This window comes from Pelodiscus sinensis, chromosome 3, assembly GCF_049634645.1.
Source record: "Pelodiscus sinensis isolate JC-2024 chromosome 3, ASM4963464v1, whole genome shotgun sequence".
Classification (NCBI taxonomy): Eukaryota; Metazoa; Chordata; order Testudines; family Trionychidae; genus Pelodiscus; species Pelodiscus sinensis.
The window spans coordinates 102,304,653-102,326,810 of NC_134713.1; the positions used below are offsets into that span (position 1 = coordinate 102,304,653).

Here is a 22,158-nt window from a genome sequence, read left to right on the forward strand (position 1 = left end):
ATGAAAGATGCTATAGAAAATGTAAAACTGTTTTCCACGGCACAGATACTCTGATAATAAATGTTGTATAATACCTAGATATCTACAAAAATGACACTTCTATATCTACTATATATATTAGAGAGTTTTTCTGTCTGTCTGTTCAAGAACTCCTCAGAAATGGTAAGAGATAGGAGCATCACATTTGGTATACCGCTTCCTCTTGTCATAACTTAAAGCACGGTCAGGGGTTGATTGTTCCTGGAAAACGGGATGTGCCTAGAATGGGATTACTTCTCATAGACCAGTAGTCCCCAACCTTTTGAGGTTGTCGGGTGCCAGGGGGCGTGGCCGTTTGCCCGTCGGGTGCCAGGGGGTGGGGACACTTGTGCGCCCGGGGGCGGCCCCCCCCATAGCCGCGCGCCCGGGGCCGCCGCTCTCCCCCCCCCCCCCCCGCAAGTGCCGCGCGCCCGGGGCCGGGCCCCCCCCATAGCCACGCGCCTGGGGCCGGTGCTTCCCCCCCGCAAGCGTCGCACCATGTGCCCGGGGCCAGGCCAGCCCCAAGCACCTGGCGGGCGCATGCAAATGCCCCCGCGGGCGCCATGTTGGGGACCACGGTCATAGACACATACAGAAAAAAGACAGAATCAGTAGGCAGGTTAAAGGGGTTGGCTAGAGGCATTTCCTCCACCCTATCTGGGATTGCCCCAGCCCAGGTGCCCTTTAAGGAGGATGGGGGAGTGGGGCGCTGAACCACTTCCCTCCTCCCTCGATTTGTACAGGAGTTTTGCTAGCTATTCCCTTTTGTCAGGGTGCAAGGGGAAAGTGCACAGTTTGCTGCATGCCTTGCTCTGGCTGGGAATCACAAGGAGTAGATGTACCTGGACCTGCTCTGATGAGGGGACATGAACTCCTCTCCCAGCTGTGCCCACTGGAACTGCAGAGGTCATGGAAAGGTACTTCTTACCTGGGCTAAAACTGCTGTGCTGACACAGGGCTGGGATAGTTCTTTCTTCTTGGAGCAGCCTGCACACTGAAACCCTCATCTCCTGCCCCACTCTAGAGCAATGATTTAAATGAAACATGTACATTTTCATTTTTTCATCTCCAAAACCCAACATTAATTGAATTAAGGACCCCAGCAATGGTAGGTAAACCTAGTTGCTAAATTAAAAGGAGTACTACTACTCCTCTCCTACATAGTCTTTTTAATTGCCTTTTGTCAGTATTGTCTCTGAATGTAGTCTGCAATATATGCCCTCAGAGCTAACAGTGAGTTGTTCTTATTGTTCCATCAAAAACTATTAAAAGACAATTGTGCATAGTAGGTAATTTAATCTCCTGTGAGACTCACAATGTGATACTTCATTATGTACAGTAATACATTTTATGGAAAGCCTTAGCTTGCTTACATGCATCATTAGAGGATCAGAAAGTCATTTGCTATTGAAAGCCGAACATTTGAATTTTCAGACATTAGTACTTATTTGTCAGAGTGCAGAAAGTTCATTTCTTTTTGTAAATGAAAAACAGAAGGTGGGTAATACTCAACACAGAACTTTTATTACTTGTATGGCAGTTGCGTCCACTTCCATTCAAGTATATTGAGGAATTTCATGAGTAATATGTTGCTTGGATAGCTTCCATTATCTGAAATAATGTATTTTAGGTTAATTACACTTTCTAGTTGCCTATTTTAGTATTTAGTTACGTTATAGATACATCTCCCCATAATCAAACTATTGCTTAGTTGTTGAGTCTTTAGCACTTTGTCACAGCAACAGTTTTATGTGATATGGTCTAAAAGGTGACTCCTCGCCCATAATTAGTTTCTTTAACCATTGATTTGTTTTTCCAGGGGCTGCAGCATGATCTTGAGATCGAGCAGGTTAAAGTAAATTCCCTGACTCACATGGTTGTGATTGTTGATGAAAACAGTGGTGAGAGTGCCACAGCTGTACTGGAGGAACAACTGCAGGTACATGTTTTGTATTGTAATGTAGTACAATAAGCAACATATAAACTATGTTGTAGGATGACTTGGCTTTGCTGTCTGATTGTTAATATTGAAGCTTCTGTAAATATAGTACCTCTTAATTTTAAATTACCTTAATTCATAATTGTTCTCCAAGTTGTTTAGTCGCTAGTGTAGTTTGACACCTATGAGTTATTAGCATGTGCTTTATTCCTCTGAAATAAGACATTGGAATTCAATTATAGAAAGGTATTTGCTGAAGAACCTGGCTCACATGCCCCAAAATAAGAAGTTAATTAGTTGTTGCCTGAATACAGACAATGTCACACACATCAGTTTTAATGGAATTTTTAAAATGGACATATTTTTGTGTCATAAACAACTTATTAAATCACTGTTTTATCTCTGAAAGATTGCTCTTGGGTCCTTATAACAATATAAATAATTTATTAGAATTGCATAGGTAAAAATTTCAAAAGTCCTAATTCCTATTTTTTAACCGTGCCTACGTCACTCTAAAGGACAAATCCAGTTTACAGAGCATAAGTCTAGGGGACTAGTACTCTTAAAAGACAGACACTTCTGAAAATTTTAGCCTTAATGCAATTTCATTTGTGGAATTATAGAAAAGTAATGGGATGATTTACAATAGAACTTTTTTAACCTTCTATTTTGTAGAAGTCATTTTGATAGAGAGGTATGTGGTTTGGCTAAAAGTTTATTGTTGTTTCAAGAGTTGACCTTTTTTTATATATAGTCTAAATAACATACCATTTTAAAATATTTTCCCCCAATTGGATTAAAACACAAATACTACTACCTCAGTTAAAACAAGATGATAAAGCGGGGGATTTTTTTTTAAAGCAAATCAGTTAGGCCACTTATTAACTCTTAAAAGTTCTTTCCATTGACTTTGTGTAAAATGATAATTACAGTTCTAAGTTTGGATAATTTTTATTGTAGATAGACACGATAATGATTTAGATAAAATAATCATGTGTTTGAATATATGGCCTGTTATGTGTTTCAAAGTGTGACTGAATGTTCTTTAATGTTTCTTGCTGTTGTAGAGGCTTGGCGAGCGTTGGACAGCAGTTTGTCATTGGACTGAGGAGCGCTGGATGAAGCTGCAAGACATTCAGATGCTGTGGCAGGAATTAGTCGAAGAGCAGGTAGAAAGCTGTACCAACTATCCAGAATGTTAAATGGAAAAATTCTGATTCTAACTCATTATAATTTTAACTACTGATAATATTTGTAAGATTTTCATTTGTAAAAATATTTGCCAGAAGATGCAAAATCAATCTCTTCTGCTTCGGTCCTGCCAGCTTGTACACGAAAAAAATATAGGAATTATTATAGTAAATCAGGCCAATCTTGTTCAATACCCTTTCTCTATTGTTCTTCCTTGGAAACTGTAAAACTCGAATGATGAACAATTATGCAATGCGGTAGGGTGCAATGCAGTGGTGATAGCTGAATCATGAAGTAATTAAACCCACTTGCTCTATTGAGATCAGAAGCCCAAGTAGTAGGAACTGCCTGGGGTTTCAGAACAAAATAAAATATCTGGCATCTGGGGACCAATAAGAACTTGAAGACTGAAGCAAAGAGCTGTGCTTTTAAAAGAGAAGCCATTAAGTATCTCAGGTTTTCAATGAGTCAGGTGGAGAGAGGTTGCCAGTGAGAGATGAGCAGTACTTCATCTCAAATGAAGAAGATTGGACTGAAAGCCTGGAGAATAGGGCTAGGTTGCTCCTCTTTCCTCCACTTGATCTCTCCAAAAGGGGATTTGGAATATGTCGTGACCCTGTTGAAAGTTAAAGCAGCTTGTGTTTTTTTTTTCTTGTTTGTTTTTTGTTGTTGTTTTGATTAGGGACTTCTGTGAGAGACTAACTCCTCTCAGGGAGAAAACAAACCCTATGGTGCTCAGTTTTGTTATTCTGGTATGGGTTATTGAGTACAGGCAGTCCGCGAGTTTTGCGGATCCGACTTTCGTTGGATCCACAGTTATGAACGGGGTTTGCTCTGCGTCTCCCTGGTCTGCTGGAAACCAGCAGACCAGGGAGACGGGGAGCAAAGCCTCTGAGGACGCCGGCAGCGGAACAGCTGCGGTGCGTCTGGGCTGCCCGCGTGCTCTGCGGCTTTGCTCCGCGTCTCCCTGATCTGGGGTGCACGCGGGCAGCGGACAGCCCAGACGCGCCGCGGCTGTCCCGCTGCCGGCATCCTCAGAGGCTTTGCTCCCCATCATCCTGGTCTGCTGGTCTCCAGCAGACCAGGGAGACGGAGAGCAAAGCCGCGGAGGACCCAGGCGGCGGAACTGCGGTGTGTCTGGTCCGCCGCCTGCGTCTTCCTGGTCTGCTGGGGGAGGAGGGGAGCTGCAGCTAGTACCCCCTTCCCCCCCCCCCCCCCAGGAGACCAGGCTTTTCTCCGGACGCCTGTGGTAGAGCAGCTGGGGCGCTGCCGGTTGTCCCGCAGCGCCGCTCTGGGTGCTACTGGACCAACCCAGCAGCACCCCAGCTGCTCTGCCCCAGGCGTCCCCAAGTCAGCCTCTGCTGAAACTGACCAGTGCTGACTACAGGAAGCCCGAGGCGGAGTTGCTTTGCCCCGGGCTTCCTGGAATCAGCCGCTGATCAGTTTCAGCAGCAGCTGACTTGGGGACGCCTGGGGTTCTTAAGCTGAATCTGTAGGTAAGTCAGAACTGGTGTCCAGATTCATCCTGTTGAAACTGATCAGAGGCTGATTCCAGGAAGCCCAGGGCAGAGCAACTCTGCCTCGGGCTTCCTGTAGTCAGCTGCTGGTCAGTTTCAGTAGCGGCTGAATCTGGACGCCAGTTCTGACTTACATACAGATTCAACTTAAGAACAAACCTACAGTCCCTATCTTGTACGTAACCCGGGGACTGCCTGTACAGTGACCTAGCCATGAGAGCATGCACATTTTTTTCTTGTCCAATAAAATGGTATTCATAACCTTAAAATATGTAATCATTTAAAAAGTCCTAATAACTATTTTGTTTTAGTAATATATTGTGCCCGCGAGTTGCACAGGTGAAGTTTTGTAGAAAATAAAATTTTTACCAGTTGCATGCTTTTGCATTCCAGTTGCTTTGCTTTTGCATTATTAAAGTAAATAATCCTTACTCCACATTCATAATAATATTTGATGGTATTCCCTGTTATTTTAATATAGAAGTAATTTCATCACAGTGCAGTTCTGAGCATCTTCATCTTGCAGGATCAATATGTATGGAGTGTTGGAGTATGGAGTGTTTATCAATTTAGGATCCCGGGTCTTCTGTTTTGTTTAACTCATGTTTGTTTAATGGTGAGACAGTTAAAGGTTTTGCATCTGATTTATATTCAAACTGTAAAATAGTTTTTAAGTAACGGATAGTTTTATCTGGGTTAAGACCAGTAAAGAATGGAGTTAAAATGGAAAGTGTTGTTCATTGACTGAGAACGAAGTAATAGTGAATCACTAAGAACTTGGCAACCTGAGAATTCTAGAATTTTTTCCTAATGTGCCCTGTGTGCTGCCAACACACATCATTTTGTAGCCAACTAACCAGTCCTATGACTAATACTTTTAAAATTATTGATACAAATATAAGGGGCAGTTTAGTAGAATGAGGTATGCCCTATCTCAATATTTGCTGAGTTAGCTATAATTCTGAGAGACACTTAAACTTCCATACTCAGGGTGTCCCTATTCTCAGAACACCCGAGGTACCAAGGAGGCAGTGACTTTGCATGCTGCCTCTCCTCCTCCCCAACTGGGGGAACAGGAGCATGCAGAGCTGCTTCCCCTGAGGCTTCTTCACTGTTCTGTAGAGGCTGGGGGTGCAGAGTCATGTGTACTCCCGGGATGGGGCAACAGGTATGTGCATCTTCCCCCCCCTCCCCATATCCAGATCCAGCAGTGCTCTCCCTAGCCGAGCAGAATCTTTATTCAGCTATCTTGTTTCCCAGGGTTGCCCAGTTAGAGGTTCAAATGTACTAAGAAATTGCAATATAAGTTTAAGCCTCCTTGATGTGACCAGCATTGTATTTTTACATGCTATGCAAATAAACCTATTTAGGTTGTAGCATAAACAGCCATGCCAGGTAATTTCTTTAGCTGTGATAGAACTGTTGTTTGAGAGCTAGTGCTAATTCGGTAGTCTTGTTTAGTAGCAATAGCTGGTCAGTACTTTAACAGCTTGGTGTTCTTCAGTAGTGGCATTAAATGCTATAAACAATAAACATATGCTTATTTCACGTATATGGAAAATAAAATCTGTTTGGGCTGTATGGGCACTGGGTGTAGAACAGTGTTATTTATCCTGTTGTAGCTAGCAGGGTTCCAGCTTGGCTAACATGACCGAGAACAAGTCTGCACAACAAAATTGAGTCAGCCTAAGTTAGGTTGATGTACAGCCACCAAAGTTGTTGTTGAGGTAGTTCATTTACACACACAACTCCCTCTGCCAGCATGTCCTAACCAGGAGCATTTCCACAGTGTGGGGCATAGTGGGGTACTCACAGGCAGTGCCACTGCTAAGTAGTCAATCCTGGGATGGGGGAGGCTCTAGCTGACAGCCACTGAGTGATGTAAGTAATACAGTGGCCTCATGGACAGTGCCTTCCCCAACTATATCATCCTAAATGCAGTGCCTCTCACAGAGTTGGAGTGGGCAATTCACTGGGCAATTTATATCAGTGAGGGTTACTTAGGGTGTGTCTACACAGCAACATTATTTTGGAATAACTGATGTTATTTCAAAATAACATAGTGCATGTCTACACTACAAACTTTTATTTTGAAATAATGTCCAGCTGGAGGACTTCTTACTGTGACTCATGGTAACCCTCATTTCACGAGGAATAAGGGAAGTTGAAGGAAGAGTGTTCTTCCTTCGACTTCCCTCTGTGTAGACTGCTCCAAAAGCTGAATTGAGCTATTTTGACTTAAGCTACGCAATTGACATAGTTGAAATTGTGTAGCTTAATTGGAATCTAGACCTGCTGTCTAGACATACCTTTACAGAGCTAGGTCGATGCAAAATGCCTTACCTTGACCTAACTCTGTAGTGTATGTCAGGTCTGAGATTTTTCATCTAAGAACCATGTTATAGTAATGTTTTCTATAGACTACTAGTAATCCTGATTCTAGGTAGCATGACTCTGCTCCTAGTGAGGACTAGGTTTTAGAAACTGGTCTCATGTATGTCATCTGTATATCCTTGGGTAAGCAGAGAAATATACACCACAATTTCATAGCAATTTTTGAGTGGAATAGGATTATATCTGAATCAAGGAAATGAACAGAGAGGAGCCACTAATCCTACTCCAGATCAGAGTACTGGTCCTCAACTCCTCCATGTCACAGTCATTTATGTGAATGTTCTTCTGGTTCTTGCAGAACTGCATTTGCAGTTCTTATCTGATATACATTCAGGAGGACTGCTTGCTAACCTCCTGGGGCAGATTAATCAACTAATATGAGTGTCATCTTACATATGAGCTTATTCATGTGCAAGAATTTTATATAATGTATATCAACTGTGTGACTCTGAAATCAAGAGATCCTTGAAGGTTTTTTTACTGTGCATTTAAAAGGTAGTGAGTGTGATGATGTGGAACTGTCAGTGTTTTACTGAAATGTTATTTCATCCAAAATAATTAAGAGGTTTTAAAGCAACCGTTGTTTCAGTTTGAGGTACTGGCTCAGGATCAGCCATCTGTAACTACCAAGTTTAAGTAATCCATTCCTATGTTCTAGGGGAAAAAAACTAAGTTAACTAGAAATACTCAAGTTAGAACTAATTTCAAGTTCTAGGAAAAAATTTGTTTGAGAAAATATTTTGAGCATTCAGCTGCTGTTACTTTCTCCATTTCACAAGTCAGCTGAAAGAATAAGCAGAAATGCATCAGTCCTTTTGAGACTACCTAAAGAATCTTTGGAAGCCAAACTGCCCAGTCAGCATAATTCTTACTGCTCAGGAAATGAATTTGTCTCATTGCCATTTATTAGCACTGTAATAATTATGTTTCAGTTTCCTGAGGAGAATTATCATTTTCAGCTAAGTTAGCAAAGATTAATTGTACATGTTAAAGAGCTTCTTTACTTATCTATATAAAATATGTTGGCTGGAACATCAGCATAGTTTTCCCGATAAATATGTGGTGTTATGGCCTTGTTCTTCCATATTTCATGATATTTTATTGCCCTAATATTTTCTTGTCTATCCATTTATGTACTTAGGTTATATGGAATGGGAAGATTACAGTAAACTCAGGCTCAGGAATTGCTAATCAGTCCTTCCTGGGCCAGTGCTAAAACTGCACAGCTAGACTGAGGATCTGGTGAGAGTTTAAAGTCTAATATCCAGTGAACTACTGGGAATCTCTCTCCTCCCTCCTTCCCTCCCTCCCAAAAAAGCTGTCTCCCTGTGGTTCTTAAATGGTGGTCCATGGAGTGTTGGATGAGACATTGGCAGTTCCTCATTGCTTCCAGTTATTAATTGGGATTCAGAATAATATACATTCTTAACATTTTTCACATCATTACCATTACCACAACAATGGCATTTGACCACTAATGAGACAGGAGAGTTGTGTGCACAATTCCAGATGAGATGGGAAGAGAAGCCATGAGACAGTTTCTCTTTAAAGATGTGCTCCACAGTATAAAAAGGTTAACAGCACCCCTCATTTGATCCAAAAGTAGTGTATCCTTACAGTATCTCTTTTTCTATTGATTTGTGAGGCACTGACTGCTAAAACTGTGCTGCAGTTGAAGGGGAGAAAGCTTCTAGGATGGTAATTAGAATGGCTTGATTTGAAAGTGTATTATCACAAACTGCCAAGTGTAGAAGCACTGAGAGGTCTTGAAAGCAAGATTTTTAGAGCAGTAGTTCTGCTATAATGAGAAGAATTATGCATGATTCTAAGTATTTGACTGCATTTAACTCTGGTTTTATAATTAGGCTCAAATTCTGGTGGATAGTTAATCTACTGTTCTTTTATCCCTGCATGTGGGCTACTCCTATTTATGCCAGTAGGGATTTAATGCACATAAGGACTGCAGAACAGTGGTGGTGTGATATAACACGGAGAACTGAAAGTAGGAATTTACCATTAGTAGTTTGATACTCGAGTATGTTTTAGAAATGTTGTATTTTTTTTCTGTAGTGCTTGTTGAAAGCTTGGTTAACTGATAAAGAGGACGCTTTAAATAAGATCCAAATAAGGAACTTCAAAGATCAAACAGAACTGAGTGCAAACGTTCGAAAACTGGCTGTGAGTATTGCTATTCTGACCTTTCCTGTCAATTAAAAGACAAAAACAAAAACTAAGAGTAAGTAACATATTATTGGCCTGGCTACATTTGATTTTAATAGGAATTCTGAACTTTCGACACCTTTGACGATCAGGCCACACAAAAGCTCATACACCAGCAATATACTGTTTAGTCTCTAAGATGCTACAGGACTATTGTTGTTTTTTGAGGTTTTTTTAGTTACAGACTAACACAGTTACCCTCTGAGTCTTTTATTCCCTCCTTATGTTAAAGTCCTTCATGGAGTTCTTTTTTTGTAAAATAACATCTGTTTTGAGTATTTATTTGAATATTATTATGGCAGACTCTGCTTCTCTGTGTTGTATTACAGCCTCTGTGGTTAACCGTTTCCATTCTGTCATTGTTAATGAAAGACACTTTTGACCGTTTCCAATACTAGCTAAGACCTATGCTAAATATTGTTGTAAATATTCTCTTGGATATTCTGCAATCTAATGGCTGGTTCTTTTAAAGAACGTCTCTTTTTTTGTTGTTTGATAAGGAAATTGTTTTTTAAAATGTAATTTGTTGGGATTATGGGATGCTTGTCTATGGAAGCAGGAGAAAAATTCAGTAAAAATTGGGAAGTAGTGGGAAAATATTTTATATCTTTAAGTGAAAACAATTAATGGAGTTTTTAAAAAATGTCAGATTCTGAAAGAAGATATGGGAATAAAACGTCAAATGCTAGATGAGCTAAGTGAGCTTGGTCAGGACGTGGCACTGCTCGTTGGGAATAATAGGACTTCAAAGAAAATTGACAGTGATCTGGAGGAACTAACTCAGAAGTGGGACAGCTTAGTTCAGAAGCTTGAGGAGTTCTCTAATCAGGTAAGCAAAGAATATTAAATTGTCTTTCAGTCCTTCAGACATGTCATATACTCAGTCTTTGCCACCGTGAACAAAATTGCCCAGCAAAGCTTTTGGCATCAACTTTGAGACAGGAAGATTCATGCAATTACTTATGGCTAAGTTGATTCGTGCCGTAATTTTGTGAGCTTCTCTTGGTCTGTCAGAGTCCAAATTTATTACTCTTTTGGACACAGCGGTGTGAGGCTCAATTTCTTCCACTAAGGTTGAGGAAGAGAATGACCTTTATTAATGTCATTATCTTTTATTGGTGGACAAAGTAGTAGGTTGCCTGGAAATTTATTGTTTGTGATTTTTTTAAATATTGTTGTAAAGGTGCTGACATGGGCTGAATTGTTGATACTTTTGAAGTAAAAATAAATAAGCACATAGAGTCATACCAATGTTGACATTGGACCAGTGTGATTTTTCTCAATATGGCACAGATTTATCATGATATATTGAAATTATAGAAATAAATGCTTATTTTGTCATGCAAGAATAAGAATAAAGCTTGCATATTCACAGAGTACCTTGCTATTTAGGGCTCTACTTAGTATTTCTTACTTCCACAAAACTTCTATTGGGCAAGGGGTTGGGATGATACATGTAGTTGAATCAACTAGTCGATGGATTTTCCATTGACTACTTGATTGGTTGATAAACAGGGGAGCCACAGCAGGGTTAGCTCCTGGTCCCAGCAGCTAACCCTGCTGCGGCTCTGCTTTAGAAATATATTAAGAGCCGCCAAGCCCTTAATACAATTCAAAGGCAGAGCTGCAGCCGGGGAACCTAGTGCAAGCCAGGATGGCTGATTGCTGGCCCATGCTGGGTCCCCCCTGCTACGCTTTAGCCTTTTAAATGTATTAAGAGCCTCGGGGCTCTTAATACATTTTAAAAGTAGAGTTGCAGCGTTTGGGACTGGGTGCAAATTGGGAATCAGCTGATTCCCGGCTCGCGCCTGGTTCCTGCTATTCCCCTGTAGAGATGTCAAATATTGGTTAATTGAATAGTCAGTTAACCTCATAAATTCTTATCGGTTAGTCGACTATTCTGTAGTCCCCGGGGATGGGGCCAGAAGCCAGTGTGCTCCAGCCCCACTCCTAAGGAGCCCTCTGCCACTCCGCATTGCTACCTCTGTATCAGAGGCAGCAGCGTGGAGTGCCAGGCGGGAGCTGGCCCATGGGGGGAGTCAGTTTAAAAACCAGCTCCCCTCATGGACTGGCTGCCTGCCCACCTGGCTCCTAATACACGTTAAACGCAGAGCCACAATGGGGGTAGGTTCCAGACCTGGCGTGAGCCAGGTCTCAGTTGGACTGCTGGCCAGCCTGCTAAACAATTTACTGGCAGGTAGGGGGTGTGGTTGGGGGAATGTGTATAGTCTATAGCATTAACCTATAAGCTTTTGCTTATCAGTTATTGACTACACTGTTACATCCCTCTTCCCTGCTCCCTGTGGAGATGGTGCTGGGGGGAACCAGCTTTTAAGCTGGCCCCCCCCAGTACTGGCTTCTGCTCCTCTCCCCCCCCCCTTTGCTGCCTCTTATAGAGGCAGCAAGAGGGGAAAGCGAGGAACTAGTTGACTATCCGATAAGCTTTTGCTTATTGAATAGTTGACTATTTGCTTACATCTTTAATAAGGAGTACTGAGTAGGACTTCTAGGTCACAATTCCAAAAAAGGCTTAATAATGTGCGCAACTTTAACTGGCTGGACCACTCTCATGAGTTAATTCCAAACCCCCCTGTAAAGTCAATAGAAAAAATTCTATTGACTGTAGTGGGCATTTATATTGCATGTCAATCTTTGCATAGTTGGAGTCTAGTTGTGATGAACTTGCAGAGTAAGCATTTACACAGATTTGTGTTATACTCCTCTGCATCTCTGTTCCCCTCCTTCCTCTCCCCCTTTGAGTCTTGGCTTTTACTGGTGAATGAAAGTCTACCATAAGCTTGGCTGATTTCATTTAGTCCATCTGCTACATACTTTCAGTCAATTGGAGCATTTTGATGTTTAGTTCCCTACCTGAAAAAAATTATGATAATATTACTTAACTCTTTTGTTAAAGTGTTTTGAGATTTACAGATGAGAAGTGCCAAAGGAGAGTGAGAAGTTTTTCTTTTTAAATGGGTTTGAATTAGGGATGTTAGATATAGTGTAATTGAATAGTTGTGTAACCGCATGAAATCTTAGTTATTACACGACTATTCAATAGTCCCCATGGGTAGGCCAGCAGCCACTGTGCTCCCAGCCCAGCTCTCATGGAGCCCTTGCCACCCTGCACTGCTGCCCCTATGTCAGAGGCAGCAGCTTGGGGAGGCAGGTGGAAACTGGTTTGCGAGGGGACCCAGTTGAAAAACCATCTCCCTGCACAGATCGGCTGCCTGCCGCCCTGCGCTGCTGCCTGTGATACAGAGGCAACAATGAGGAGTGGCAGCAGACCCTGTCCGCGGGAATCCAAACTCCCCATAGACGGGCTGGTCCGTGGCAGCTGCCCTGTCTGTAGGGAGCTTGGACCCCCCCATGGACAGGGGCTGCTGCCGTGGACCAGCCTCTGTTCACCCCTTCCCCAGCTGCTGTAGAGGCAGCAGGGGGTGGTGGGGGGCAGTGGCACCTTGGAGCTGGTGCTGGGACGGGAGGGAGGGGAAGCAGGGAGGTGTATCTGATGCTTGTGAGGATCCTGCTTAAAGCCAGCTCCTCACAGGCGCTGACTCCTGCTCCCCCCCTCCCCCCAGGCTTATCAGTTAATTGTGTAGTTGACTACATGTTGACAGCCCTACTTTGAATGACATGTAAATGTAACTGATTGATTACTCTGTATAGAACAAACTGTGTGGGGTTTTTTAAAACTCTTTCTTTTAAGCTGGCTCCCACCAGCCTTGGCTCCTGCCTGCGGCCCTCCCCCCTCCCCCCCCTCTGTGTCCTAAACAGGATGGGAGGAGTGGGAATGGAAGGAGTAGACAGGTTGGTGGAGCCAGCACAGAGGCGGGTCAGTGGAGCCAGCACATGCAGTGAAAGCCGGCTCCCTGCACTTATTGGCTCCAGCCTGCCCCCCTCACCCTCCATGCTGCTGCCTCTCTATCAGAGGCAGCAGCATGGCGGGGCAATGACACAGATCCAGTGCTCGTGGGAGCCTGATTAAAGCTAGCTCCTCACAGGCACTGGCTCCCACGCTATTCCGAGTGCGTGTAGTTGATAAGCTTAACCGATAAGCCTTGACTTATCAGTTAAACGTGTAGTCAACTACAAGTTGACATCCCTAGTTTGGATGACATGTAAATGTAATTAATTACTTGTTACAGGAGAAATTGTGTGTATCTTTCATTTTAAACCCTCTTTTTGCAAATTGTTTTGTGTAGGTAACATGGGCTGTGGAAAATACAGGAGTGTCCCAAGTTTCACAGAACACAGAATCAGAAATGTTTTCTGCAAAGGAGCAGATAATGGTAAAACAATCTAAACAAGAAGTAACCCCTCCTCCGCCACCAAAGAAAAGACAGATACCTGTGGATATTGAAGCAAAAAAAAGGTAAGAATACATTATTAGTATTTGTTACTTACTCGATAGTATTTTAAACTTATTTATATGTGAAATTGTGCTTTTGTAAGTGAGAAACATCTATATCCTCTAATGCTGGCTGTTGGTTTTGTTTTTGTTATTTAAGCCCAAACTCTTGTTTTTACACAAAAACTACAAATGTGGGTTGACAACAACACTGCAAATAATTTGTCAAGAGGGGCAAAAACTTAAAAGAAAAAATAAAACACATTTTTAAATTTTTTTTATTCAGAATGACTTCACTACTTTAATTGTATTTAAATATGATTTAAGAAAATCTTGAAAATTAAAATTTTTTTCCAAGTTTTTAATTTGTCAAAAATTGTTTTAGGTTGGCACAATTTTTTCCCAGAACCGCCAGTGATTCAGAAAGATCAGTTACTTTCACATGTTTAATTGTCACATAACATGGGCCTCCAATTATTCTTGGTTACTCTGCATTGTGCCTCCAGCTTGTACAAAAGTGTTAAGATATTACACAACACATTCTGGACATTGGTGTGTAAAGAATATTTTTTCCCCCCAGTCAAAAAGTGAATTTTTGCATAATTTTATTAAGAAAGCATTTCCTCATAAACCTGAGTTCTGTTTGTCACTCTGCCATTGTTCCACTGAGTGTTTTTTGTAGAAGTCATTCACAGTCTGGTTTTCAGAGATACAGAACGCTTGCAGATTTCATTACATTCAAATGGAGATCTGGGTGCTCAAGACTGCTGGAAAAATGTCATGCTTGCCTCTGTGAGCTAGGGATGTTAAAATGAGATTACTTTCCTAATAGATTAGTCAACAGATTTTCTGTTGATTAGTTGATATGGGTAGGCAGTCCCAGAGCTCAGTCTGGCTAGTGCTGGTTCATAGCATAACTTCCCCAGCTGCCGCTCTGCATTGCACAGCCTAGGGAAGCCCCTCTTCCCCCCCCCCCCCCACAATCAAAAGAAATGTGTGGAGTAGGGACTGAGTCAGTGCCTTTGCGTGCGGCTTCCCTAGGCTGTGTAATGCAGAGCGGCAGCTGGTGTGTCTGTGCGTGTGTGCGCATGCATTCACTCTATCCTGAATGGAAAGAAATGTGTGGAGGACAGACTGGCTTAGCGCCTTGGCGTGCCAGTTTCTCTTGGCTTTACAATGCAGAGCAGCAGCTGGGGGAATGTGATTAATCAATAAGCTACTGTTTATCAGTTAGTCGATTAGTCACTAACAGCCCTGCTCTGTGCTTCATATTCCCCCTAAAAGCGGAGATCATTTTCTTTGTTAAAGCATTTCTAGCATGATGCAAGAGTCAAGTCATATTTATTTTATTCAGTAATAAAGATATAACTTATTAGTGTATTATTTATTTCTAATTGCATTAAAATACATTGTCACAACTATCTGGACGGAAAAAGTGGTGGTGTGCTTCCATTCTTCTTCTGTATTCGATAGCAGAGACCACTGTGTAGTCCATTGGTAGGAACTCATTGGGTGTGTTTTTTATTTTTAAAGTAAAATGCACTTAAGTATCCTTTATAAAGTATTGTAACTAAAACTAAATTTCTGTGGTCAACATAAAATAAACAGTGTATGTTGTGAATGCATTTATCTTTCCCTCTTGTTCTGTTCACTCTCCATTTTGAAAGTCAATAATTTGACCAGTCAGCAATTGGTCTTCTGTACTTTATTCATGTTAGAGAGGCCTAAGCCAAGAGAAGGGCTTTACTGTGTTAGGGCTTTACTTCGTAAATAGTAAGAAATAGCTGTATCTTTTATAGCTTAAACTCTCCCCATTTTAAAGATGGAGAACTCAAGCATAGAGAAAGGAATTAGCCTGAAGTCACCTGACAAGTGTTGAATTGAACCCAGAGCACCATAGTCCCAGTCTGATGCCTTAACCATAAGACCATATTTCTTCTGTTTACAGTTCTTGAATTAGAGGTTCATGATGCTGTGTAAACCGTTTCTGCTTTTTAAGACAGTGATTGATCTTGTCGCATTTTATCAATTCCCTTTTACTAGTGTTAAAGCTTTATCAGTGAATGGAGTTGGAAAAAACAGGTTAGACATTCAATTGCTGTTATTGCCACTTCCCTATAACACATTTGAGCCAGTAAATGAACAATGACAGGAAACCTGCGAATTCTTCTATGTACAGTCTGACTCACTTCACAGTAACTTGTTGGAATTAGTTTCTCTCTGAATTAGTTTCTCACTGAGTTAGTTACAGGGTGGTGTCCTACATTAGGTATTGTCTGCATGGGAAAGTAATACTGATGTGATCTCAAATGTGACTTAAATCCAGTAAGAGTGTTTATTTTTGTTTTTATATGTGTGTGTGTATAACACACACACACACACACACACACACACACGAGGGGGGGGGGAATGGTTTAAAGTAAACCTAAAAAGCCACACTTATGGTGAGCTGCTCTGGTATAAATATGCTGGTTTAAATTCACACCTTAGCTGATACTGGAATAACTTTCCTGTGTAGACAAGTCTTTAGTATATCTGAAGAGCTTGCATTATAAGCTATTTCTCAATCAGCTGATGATTTTTAATGGTTTTGCCTGCTGCTCTCTGAGTTTTTATGTAGTTCTTTAGCTACTTGTTCTTCATTTAAACTAATATATGATTACAGAGTCTGGAACAAAAATATAGACATTTGTTTATATTTTTAATTTGGTTTTGTTTAGGGAAACCTATTGTTATACTTACCTTATAATACATAACTATTGTTTCTAACAACATAAAGGTTCTATAGATACCTCTTACTATATTAATAACTAACGGTACAATTGCCTGAATGTTCACGCAAGGAAAGTTGATGATAGTGAAATGTTTTTCACTGTGACAGTTTAATCTTTAGAGTCTTTAAGCAGTGAGGATCGTCACTGCTCACCTGTGATAGGATTGTAATGTGAAAATACATGAATGTCTGTGTGCTGCCTTGCTTTCTCAGTATTGATGGATGAATGTGTGGAAGTTAATAAAAGACACACTGAATGGGGAGGAAAAATGACGAAAGATTTTATCTGACCTTTTAAACCAGGTTTGATGCTGAAAATGCTGAACTGTTGAACTGGATTTTGAAATCAAAAGCTGCCATTCAGGCCATAGAGATCAAAGAATACAAGAAGATGAGAGAGACTTCAAATCTGAAAGAAAAGTTGAAGGTAAAGTAAGAAGATGGAAGGATTTTCCTGTGAATGGTTTATTTTGTCAGTTTCACTTGCTATCAGCTAGAGGAACAGTCTGATCTGAGAGCTTTCTGCAGATTAAGTCCCATTGTTAAATGACTTTGGAATGCTGGACAGGCATGGAACTCTGACTGGCAATATTGTGGCTGTTGGGTCATGCTTACTGATTAAGTGGGTTTTTTTTCTTGCTAATATTTGTGATGAGTGTATTAATAGGAAGTGCTTTCTTTGAGGATTATTGCATTTTCTGGATAGCTATTTATTTTGGCCTCATGGCTGACAACTGGGGATGGGGACTGATTGAAAACCCTCAAATAATAATGAGTTGTGGGCAGTCTCTATATACGATCCCCTGGAGCATATATTGACCTTCTGCCTTACTTATCCCACAGAAGAACTTGAAGTGTTTTATTGCTAAAGTAATTGGAATCTTACGACTTAGAATCTTAGCATAGGTCAGAGTCTCTGTAATTATATCCTTTATACAATACTGTTGCTATAAAACTGTCACCAACTTGAGAGATGGTGTAGAATTTACAAGACCCTGTGGAAGATATGCCTCCTCTGTCCTGGATTAATGCCATTGGAGGAGTGAATCCTTTTGGCCATGTTTTTTAAGGCATTGTCTTTGCAAAAGCTTACTGGAATATTAGAAGTACTTGAATCTGCTGCTGGAATCTAAAATGCATATTAAGTCTCCAGAAGGAGGCTCATTTTTTATTAGGCTCCAGTACAAAACAATGAAGTTGAGGCCATATCAAAGGATGATGTTATTGTTGTTATATTTATAAATACCCCATAATGTGCATGGCTCTTTATAAAACAGACCAGAAGAGTTTACAGGACGTGTTCCCAGTTGTGCAATTTAGAACACAAAATGTTAGGGATATAAGATTCTGTTTAATCAGTTAACCAATTAAAGGCTTAAATGCGGCAGGCAGGGAGCCACTCCATCCAGGCGTTGCTGGAGCTCTCCTCCACTCATGGTGTGGTGGGATGGGCCTGGCCGGACTGGAGCAGCCCCTCATCTGTGAACAGAGGCTGCACTGGCCGGACTGGAGTGCTCCACCCCCGTGACTGGGCCCACATCATAAACGGGACTGCTCTGGCCAGGCCAGGCCCATTGCACCACACCCCAATGGGCAAGAAGCTGTTCCAGTAGTCAGGCTGCCTGTTAACCAGTTAAAAGGTGAAAAGGGTGAGGTCACTGGCATGTATCAGAAGGGCTTACAGGTAAAAATAGGGTAGCCAGATGTTTTGAACAGAAATACTGGACACACTTGACATTACATCACAATCTACATTACATCTTATTTAGAAAATACTGGACACTTTTTTCTCATTTGTTTTCCAATTTGTTTCCTGAACAGAAAGCTCAAATACTGGACTGTCCAGTTCAAAACCGGACACCTGGCAACCCTAGTTAAAAAGTTAATTTAATTTTAGAGTGTAGCTTGTACATCTGCTTGAAGGGGATGCATTTTGAGGAGGAACTAGGAGGGATATATGCATGGCATGAGAAAGAGTAGCAAGGGTGTGCTGGCATGTGTGTGTTAGTGGGTTTAAAAATTAAAAAGGATTAAAATGTGAGAGTGGATGTGAACAGTTTTTCAGCTGAACTGCTTGGCCAGAACAAAATGGAAATGTGGGGAATGAAAAGGAAAGAAGAGTTAGAAGGAGGATGGAGCCACTTTAGTTTTAAAATAATGGCCCAATATTTATTAAGTTAAAGGAGCCAATCTGAACCAGTCATTTCACTTTACTATCCTGCTATAAAAAAGGAAAGAAGAAGGGAAATGATTTTGACAGTTTTGATAATGACATTAAATTCAAGGTTGGGAGATTGGTATTCAGGGTGTTTCACAGGGCTGGCACAGGTTATCTGAAGAACCATCTCCATCTTCACACAATCACACTAGAGCAATGCACTTGCTAGAACAGATGGTAGGTTTCTAGACCTCCTGCCTAATAGTGTAGATTTCACTCCCAGAATGCATGAAAATGACCATGACTCTCTCTGCCTTCAAACCAACTTTGAAGGCTCATTAATTTGACTCAGATTCCTAGTCAATTATTTTTTGAAAAGCATTTTGAGGGAAATGGTAGGATGGAAAAAACCTAAAGGTGTTTGAAAGAATTAACACTTTCAGTTCTTCCTATGAGTGTAGTATGAAAAAAAAAAAGCCTCAAGCCATGATCTTGCAACCATCAGAGCAGTCCCAAAAGAACAAATTAAAAGTATACTGGCAGGGCAACACAGAGAAGCTTGTGTCTGTGCTGTCTGCTTTCTAGGAAAATTGTAAGCTTTAGATTTCACAGGTTTTGGTTCATTCTTTAACAGCATTATATACACATGCAGGGCCAATTTCGACAGCTCACAATGTAAATTACTGCAGTTTGTTCTGCTTATCTGATAACACTATTCACTTACTGTTAATACGGAGTGCAATCCTACCCCTGTGAATTTATGAAAGTCTGCCAGTGACCTAAAGGAGAGCAAAATGAGACCCTTTAAGCCACACATAATGAAAAGGAAAGAACATGGAGTCAAAGCAATCAGGATAAAAGGCCAGGAAATTCTATCATTGGCTGAATTTTGACTTAGACTAAATCTAAAAACACGGATTAAAAAAATGCTACAATAACGCTAGGAATAAAATTGCATTGTCTTGCAACTGGCACTGGGAGAAAATGTATGCGTTAAGTTAAAATGCTGGGAACAGAATATTCTATGTAGAGATGTGAATGGTTAACTGGTTTACCAGTTATGGTTATTTGACATGGGCCAAAGAGGGGCTACTTCAGCCCAACTGGCTGATTAAATAGGATTTTACATTCCTAAATTCCATGTGGAGCCATTAGAGAGAGCGTAGAGTGGTGTGCGTTTGTTGGCTCAAATTGCTGACTAAGTGGGATGCTACCTTGATCCCACTGTTCTCTTTTGAGATTTCTAACGAGTGTGATTATTTTCATTGGTTTTTTTTATATTAATTTAACTGAAGAGGACAATTTGCTATAGGGCCCTGAATGGCTGTCAAATGAATAGTCACATGCAAAATGTTTCAGGCATGAGTGGGAATTCATATATGGAAGGTGCCACATATCATCACCAACTTAATTGGACTGTTTTGGTCACCTTTTCTTTTTGGTATCATGCAACTATGGTTAATCTTTTGCTTTTATTGTAACTAGTAAGTACTGCTTACAGTACTGTAATACAGTTTTGCATTAGTTTCTGGTGCAAACATGATTAACAAAACTCTCAGATGGTTTGCTGTTTGCAACTGAAATCGCCTTCAAGAAATCATGAATTATCTGTGGAATGGCAGGGAAGTATGTATTATGTGCTGTACTGAAAAAGTTTTGATGACAATAGAAATATCCATCTTTCAAACTATTTTCGGATTTGATTTGCAGACCCTAGAAAAAGAAACAATAGAGAAGAGCCCAAAGTTAGATGGACTGAGCCAAAGTGGACAGAATATGTTGGATCAAATGGGAAAAGGTAAGAGGTCTTTAAAATTCTTTAATTTTGTTTTGGTGGAATTAAGTGATTTAATCACTGACTGAATGGAAAAAAGAAACGTTTATTTAAGATACTTTTCTAGATTAAGCCTTTCATCATCTCTTATCTTCTTGAGAGAGGCTATTGATCTTAAATAGTATTGATGAACACAGTGCATGGGAATATTAATCAAACTGATGAAAGATTTGCTCTGAAAACGTTTCTCTAAACTCCATGTGTCCATTCACTTAAGGTATGTCTACACTATGGGACAAAGTCAAATTAAGATAAGCTGAAGTTGCCTAACTCGGCTTTTGGTGCTGTCTACACTGCAGGAAGTCGAAGAAAGAACACTCTTCCTTTGACTTCCCTTATCCCTCAAGAAAGCAGGGTTACCAGTATCGAATGGAGTGCCTCCCTCATTTAGAATTAGAGGTCTTAACGAGACCGCTAATTCAACCCCTGAAAGATCAACCACAGCAGGTTTGATCTTCCTCTGTAGTGTAGATGTACGCTTAGGGTTTCTATTTTATTTATATTGATCTGAAGATATTGGAAAAAAGCAATGTTAAAATTATGTATTGTTCCTTTTGAATCATGCACAAAGATGTTATCTTCAAGACTTTCATGTTACTGGCCTGGCATTTTAGACCAAAGTTTGAACTGGACAAGTATCAGGTTATCTGTCTCTGAATATTTGTCTACTTTATTCATGTTTATGATTTTGTGTAAAAACTTGCATCGCTGTGTTTTAGTGATACAGTTATTACTAGTGGTATAAAGGTTAAAGAGATGATCATAGCTTCAGATGTAATCCGAAAGAATGATTTAGTTCCAAAAACTTCTAAGACTGTACTGTTCCGATTATAATTCCAATAAATATAATGAAATGCTGTCAGTGAAGCATGTCCCATTCTTTTGTAAAGCAGCTGTTCGCATACTCTGGGCACAGAATGTTTATTGCTCTGAAGTCTAGTCCAAAATTGCTCCCTGGCACCATAGTTATGGTTAGCAGAGTCCCCAGCTGGGTCAAGAGGTGATGCGTATCACTATAAGTGTGTTGACAGTGGTGCATGTGTATGCAATACATACAGTGCATGCCCCAGGACTGGTTGTGCTATAGACTGATTGTCAGACCCCGAATACAGATATGAGGGACACCGTTTTATAGAACCAGGCAGCATCCTCCACTGTATATGTGAGGTCTCGTCACGTGCACGCATGCTGAGTTCCAGTGTGATAATGGAGTGCCCTGGTTCGGTAATTCTGATGTTAGCAGCCTGTTCATGTTCCTAATCTAGCTTCCACTAGCCATGGATGACTACTTTCAGGGTGATGCCAACACATTCCCAGATTTTCTGTAATGTTCAGCCTTCTCCTGGGCAGCTCAGAGAAATAACGTGGTTCATTTAAAAACACACAGCCACATCACAACATATGAACTGGGGTGTATTTACCCTTCTCTTTAAATACTGCACTGAGTTTATAGTAAAAGTGAAATAAACGTATTAAGCAAATATACATAGGATTAAGAGAGACACAGTGGGCGAGGTAATATCTTTTGTTGGATCCACTTCTGATTGTGTGAGAGAGGCAAGCTTTCAAGCCACATAAAGCTCTTCTTCATGACTTGGAATCATAGCTAAATGCAAGGTGGCACAGATTGTTTTGCCTATGTAGTAAATGCATATGGTAAGGGACTGTTCAAGGCTGAGCAGCCTGTTAACACTCTATAGTCAAAGGGCAAAAAGAGGGATCTATGATTTTAATATTTAGCAGAGTTACAAATTTAAACTGCC

General features: G+C 40.8%; 1 protein-coding gene across 9 annotated transcripts in view; it reads left to right on the forward strand.

Annotated features, from left to right (window-relative positions):
- The window catches only part of UTRN (utrophin), a 569,920-nt gene that overhangs the window by 137,270 nt on the left and 410,492 nt on the right, over positions 1 to 22,158 (forward strand). For 8 of the 9 annotated variants that reach the window (XM_075924350.1, XM_075924351.1, XM_075924354.1 and 5 more), the window contains 7 exons: positions 1,838 to 1,957; positions 3,025 to 3,126; positions 9,130 to 9,237; positions 9,929 to 10,108; positions 13,485 to 13,654; positions 16,707 to 16,830; positions 20,272 to 20,359. In XM_075924350.1, coding sequence (XP_075780465.1) covers positions 1,838 to 1,957; positions 3,025 to 3,126; positions 9,130 to 9,237; positions 9,929 to 10,108; positions 13,485 to 13,654; positions 16,707 to 16,830; positions 20,272 to 20,359 — 892 coding nt within the window. Of the gene's footprint in view, positions 1 to 1,837; positions 1,958 to 3,024; positions 3,127 to 9,129; positions 9,238 to 9,928; positions 10,109 to 13,484; positions 13,655 to 16,704; positions 16,831 to 20,271; positions 20,360 to 22,158 lie in introns of those variants that run through there. The other variant, XM_075924358.1, reaches the window with a different exon arrangement.